Below are 5,959 nucleotides of genomic sequence, written 5' to 3' on the forward strand. Positions count from 1 at the left end.
GCTCTCTCTCTCTCTCTCTCTCTCTCTCTCTTTCTCTCTCTCTCTCTCCGCACGTGTGTTGTCTTTCTGTGTGTTACAAGAACCCTTTCCCCTCTTCTCATCCTTCTCTCTATCTCATGCCGTTCTGCAATGCCATCGCTGCAACCCTAGCCTCCTAGCTGGGACTGTTTTTAAACATCTTGCTAAATCACACACGTAACCTGCCTCACAACCGCCTCACAGGCAGGCCGACATAGATACAGCTCCTTCCCCTGACCACCGCACGTAGACACAGATATAGACAGAGGCATAGACACAGGCATAGCGAGGCATTAGGCTCGGCACGGATAAGTAAGCACCGGGTAGCAAGAGTTAGTTAACTACCATCAATGCAAGAATGTGAATCGCTGTCTGCCTGCTGAAGCTGATTGCTGAAGCGGTCGTCTCCACTTCAATGGGGATCGAGTTTCTCTGTTTGTTGTCGTCGTCGAATTAATAGGATTACGAGGAGGGGTTACAGTGGTATGGTGGTTAGTACGGGGAAGGGGCGGGGTGGTAGGGGAGCGTCGTACAGTGGTTAGTCGATGACAGCGTCCTATCTACTCGCTGATGAAACCCGCCGCTGGTTGCCGTGATTTTTCTCCCCGATCTCAGTTTCTCTCTCTCTTTCTCTCTCTCTCTCTCCCTCTCTCTCTCTCCCCCTCTCTCTCTCTCTCTCTCTCTCTCCCCCTCCCTCTCTCTCTCTCTCTTTCCCACCTTTTCTCTCTCTACCCCTCACTGCCCGACCCAGCTTAGCCCTGTCACCGTGGCGTGCTATCTCTATCTCTCTCTTTTTATTTTCTTCCTTTTTCGCTCTTTCTCTCATTCTCTCTCTCCTTCCTCCCTCCCGTTCTTGCGCGCTCTCTCTGCCTCCGTCCCGTGCGTGATATCCCCTCCCCTCTCCCTTCTTTCCCTTATTTGGAACCAAGAGCACAATAGCAAGTAGACCTACTCGCATAAATGAAAAAAAAACTAAATCGACAGAGAGCGACATGATCGCGTGTAAAATCACGATGGTGTGTATAAATAATAAAGAAAAAACTTCGCAGAACATAGTAATAGACAGTAATGGTAGCGTCTCACGCAGCTACTCGCTATTTTACGAGACAACATACATCAGTATGTCAGCACGCACGCGAGCATCGCCGGCAAGCGAATTAGCAGCTTCTGCTCTAACGCCCCTCCACACGCACGCAATCACACGCGCACGCTCGCACGCACGCACGCACACACACACACACTGTTGCGGTCGAGCGTGCTCGAGCCACTCATGTACCCCGTCGCGTACTGACCGCCGCCACCCACGAATGCCGTGCTGTACTGTCCGTACGCGCCGGGAACCCCGGCCGTCGTCGCCGCGTAGACGCCCGCCTGACCGCCGTAGGAGCTGGACAGCATGTTGGCGCGCGGGTTCGTGCGCTGCGTCATCTCCGAGCAGCACGCGTCGTCTATGTCGTTGCTGCGCTGCGACCCGTTGCTGCCCGGCACCTTCGTCGGCGGCGTCGGCGTCTTTCCCCCGCAGGTGGCGCTGGTGGGCCGCTTGAAGCCAAACTTCTGCTTGTCGGCCGGCGAAGGCTTCTTCTCCGCGGCAGCGGAGGAGGCGGAGGAGGAAGAGCGCGGCTGCTTGGCTTCCTTCGTCTTCTGAGAGACCTTGTCAGAGAGGAGGTTCTCCTGGGAGCCTCCCCGGCTGCGCGTGCCCTCCTCCTTCTTCCGTGGCTTCGGAGAGGACTTTGAAGCTTCGGTGGCGCCACCTCCCGACCTGTCAATACGCAACGATGAGTTTCGTCAGAAAATAATTGATTAAGTGACGCGACGGCGAAATATTGTTTGGTGGAATTTTGTTGGAAAAATTCTGAGTTTGTTGCCTTTAATTTAAAACTCATATGTCAGTCGCTACATGAGCATATGATGCAATGACAAAATTGCAGATGTCTCATTGTAAAAGTGACACTACAAACATATCCTTGCAAAAAAACATCACTGAAAATGCATCAAATGTATCATCGCACAAACAACTTTGCAACAGTGATATTGCGAACGTATTATTGAAAGAGTACTGTCGCAAAAGCACTAATCCACAAGCCCTAACCCTAATTGCGCATTAGCAAACTATGAGTGATGAAGTGACATTAGTCAGTGGTTGCAGAATATAACAGAGTAAGTAGCTGACGGCGCGCACGCACGCACTCACGCACTCACGCGCATTCACGGCCGGACTCACGCACGCACGCACGCACGCACGCCACCACGCACGCACTCACGCCCGTCTCTTTGTTTGTTTCTCTGGGCCACCGCCCTGACGTGAGCCTCGCTTGCTCCTCCCGTCTCTCCCCTCCTCCTCCTCCCGCTGCTGCTCCTGCTGCTGGCTGTCACCGGCTTCCTCTCCTATAGGCGTGTCGGGCCCTTCCTCCTCCTCCTCCTCCCCTGACCTGACCTCACGGATTTCTGCTCCCACACGAGAGGAGTTGCTGCGAGAAATTTCAGAGATAGTATTACACTTTACTTTGTTAGTTTGCGAATAACAATAGAGATGATTTGATGATGATGATTGTTCGTTGTTGTTGTTGATGATGATGAGATGATGATGATGATAATACATAATAATTATAATAGTAGTACTATTACAACACGAATAAATAACATAATAAGCGAAACATATTAGTTATTATATAATCGGTAGTAGTAGTATTGGACATCGTCATCAATACTAGATATGCTTGCAACGGTGGGACGTTGGAGTAAATTATTCAACGATCATCATGCCGGTGCTGAATAAAGCAATCATGTATTAACCAACACACACCACTACACACACACACCACACAATCATACACGCGACATAAACTGATCGACAGAAATCATTGCACGTTTGTTGCTCACTCCTTCGCTGCTTAGGGCTAGGACGCCTCGCAGCACAGCGCCAGTCGTCTATATATGCACTGCGACACCATGGGGGAGGGGTGTTTATACACATGTTCACACACTGGAAGCAGGATATTCCCTCTCTCTGACGTTGTCGACTCTCCCCTTTTCTCTCCTGCTCCCCTCTGCGCTTCTCGACAGTAACAAGGCCAGTGTCGCAGGCGGTGAAAACATAGGCGAGCGAGGCAGTAGGGCGAGAGCAAGAAGAAAGGAAGAGACGCGAAAGCGAAGAGAGAGATGAGAGAGAAGAAGACGAGAAACAGAGGGAGTTATTACGAATCCGCAGAGCCTGCATTGAGAGGAATCAAGAGATCGGTGTGATGAGAGACATGGGAGACTGAGGAGAACAAGAAGCGATGCAGAGAAGCTGATCAAGATGCAGAATCAGAGAATGCGATGAAGATTGCTGAACCCTTATTATGATTATACACACACTATGAATACAAAACTAGCATAGACTAATATCCATCAGATCGTCTTAACGACTAAGACATACCTAGGCTCAATATACCAACGACGACACTGGTAAGAGCCTCTAAATAGATCAACAGACCATCAATCAGGCAATCAATCCAAATGTCAATAATAGAACGCATATTTAATTATCCATCTAAGCAGATAAGATCTGAAAGTCAATGATCATCAGAAGCACTTTCACCCCTATTAAATAATCATACAAGTTTCAACAGAATCAGCCATACGAAAAACAAAACAAGCAAAGCAAATCGACGATCGATGATTTATTAGCATAGCGAAAACAAATGATTTTCTCAATCCTTTACACACCACCATCATCCAAATCAAATTAAAAGAGACCTAACCAGAGATGAATCCTCCGGGAAAACATCGCGAGCGAATTAAACACCGTAGCATATCTAAATGGCCAACACGTAGTATTAGACACAAACAACAGCGGATTTGGATAGACTGGCTATAACTTGAAACCCGCTAACTAGATACACAAATAAGCCCTCAACCCCTTACTACTTATCTCTCGCTCTCATCTCTCTCATCTCTTATTTCTCTTAGAATTTCGCATAAGTTACAAAGACATCGACGTCAGACAAAAATAACCAAACGATAGTACGTTTAACTGCTTTGCCGAAATTGCTTGCCTCAAAAGAAACAGACAACAAATGAGCGCAGAATGCCACGTTGGTACAATTTGAGAATGCGAAATCGACGCAGACCGCTGACACAGCTAATAGAGCAGCATAGGAATAACACGTCCAACAGGATATTGCTGACGTAATGATACGAAAAGGCGAGGACTTAATGATCAGGACGCTTCGCGAGACCGACAATACGGATAGGAAGGCAAACTAGAGAATTCGAAGCAAACTGGAAAGAAAACGCAAATCAGCCAGACCGCTAGTTGCCTCCAGTTGACCCAACTTATACATAATTCGAAGCAACCTAAAGTGAGCGAGCCAGATCGCAAGGCAGTCACGACACGTCGCGTCAAGAACCGAACACTACACTAGCACTGCAAGTACAGCCCAAGTGAATAGGCTGAACCTAGTAGCTTTTCACAAGTCGAAGTTGGCCTCGACAGCCCAGACATAAAGCCACAGACCCGGAATTCTGAATTCGAAAGGGGGAAATCTAGCCAGGAATGAACATATGACAAGACAAAGAACGAAGCAGAGAGAACGAGAGGAGATAGATATTCAGCCGGGGGGGGGGGTTGCTCCGACTAGAAGTGACGAACGACAAAGCGAACGATTGAATTCGCAGCAAAGAAATGCAAGGCGATGGAAGGGAAGATAAGAGGGAGGACTGTAATAGTCTAAGTTGCGCTTTTTAACAATGCGGTTTTGCTCGTTTCGCAGAAGCGCCTGCGCTATCCGGACATTAATAGGGTTGATGTAGGGTAGAGAGAGAGAGAGTGAGAGAGCGAGCGATAAAGAGAGAAAAAGAAAGAGAGAAAGAGAGAGAGAGAGAGAGAGATTGAGAGAGAGACGAAAGGAGAAAGAGAGTTTAGAGATGGATGAGTGGCCCAGTGTAATGACTATCACTCCACCGACAGACCTCTCATCCTCTCTCTTCTCTCTCTCTCCTCTCGCTCCTTCCCCCCTCTCCCTCCCACCATCTCTCACACCCCTCGGGCTTTTCTCTTTCTCCCTACATTTATTCACCAATTAGATTGCTTCCTCACTCCCTCCATCCTTCACTTATTCCTCCCGCTTCCTTCCTTCCCTCTACTTTCCTCCATCATAATGTGTGTGAGTGTAATATCTATGACCCTCTCTTCTCTCTCTCTCTCTCTCTCTCTCCTGCTCTCTCTCTCTCTCTCTCTCTCTCTCTCTTTCTTCTCTTCTCTCATCTCTCTCTATCCTGCAGGCGCGCGCTCTCTCTCTCGCTCTCTCTCTCTCTCTCATCTACTCTTTCTCTCTCTCTCTCTCTCGCTCTCTTTCTCGCTCTCTCTCTCTCTCTCTCTCTCTCTCGCTCTCCTCTTCTCTCTCGCTCTCTTTCTCTTTCTCTCTCTTTATCTCTCTCTCTCTCTCTCTCTGCTCTCTCTCATCGCTCTCTCTCTCTCGCTCTCTCTCCGCTCTCGTCTCGCTCTCTCTCTCTCTCTATATATATATCTCTCTCTCTCTCTGCGCTCTCTCTCTCTCTCTCTCTTTCTCTCTCTCTCTCTCTCTCTCCTCTCTCTCTCTCTTCTCTCTATCTCTCTCTCTCGCTCTCCTTCCTCTCTCTCTCGTCACCTCCTCTGCTCTCTCTCTCTCTCCTCTCTCATCTCCTCTCATTTCCTCTTCTTTACATCTCGTCTCTCTTCTTCTCTCTCTCTCTCTCTATAATATATATATCTCTCTCTCTCTCTCGCTTCTCTCTCTCCTCTCTCTTCTCATTCTCTCTCTCTCACTCTCTTCTCTTCTCTCTCTCTCTGCTTTCTCTTCTCTCTCTCCGCACGTGTGTGTTGTCTTTCTGTGTGTTACAGAATCCCTTTCCCCTCTTCTCATCCTATCTCTCCTCATCTCATTGCGTTTCTGACAATGCCACGCCCTGCAAATCTCTT

The 5,959-nt window shown here is 48.5% G+C and overlaps 1 protein-coding gene across 1 annotated transcript in view; it reads right to left on the bottom strand.

The window, feature by feature from the left end:
- Window positions 1-216: 216 nt before the first annotated feature.
- Window positions 217-5,959, bottom strand: part of LOC106810285 (serine-rich adhesin for platelets-like) — a 131,854-nt gene continuing 126,111 nt past the window's right edge. Inside the window, exons 14-15 of the mRNA XM_014813582.1 lie at window positions 1,260-1,777; window positions 217-251 (exon numbers count right to left, since the gene is read on the bottom strand). Of these exons, the coding sequence (XP_014669068.1) occupies window positions 217-251; window positions 1,260-1,777 (553 nt within the window). The remainder of the gene's footprint in view (window positions 252-1,259; window positions 1,778-5,959) is intronic.

Source organism: Priapulus caudatus, unplaced genomic scaffold (genome assembly GCF_000485595.1).
Source record: "Priapulus caudatus unplaced genomic scaffold, Priapulus_caudatus-5.0.1 Scaffold426, whole genome shotgun sequence".
NCBI classification, from domain to species: Eukaryota; Metazoa; Priapulida; class Priapulimorpha; order Priapulimorphida; family Priapulidae; genus Priapulus; species Priapulus caudatus.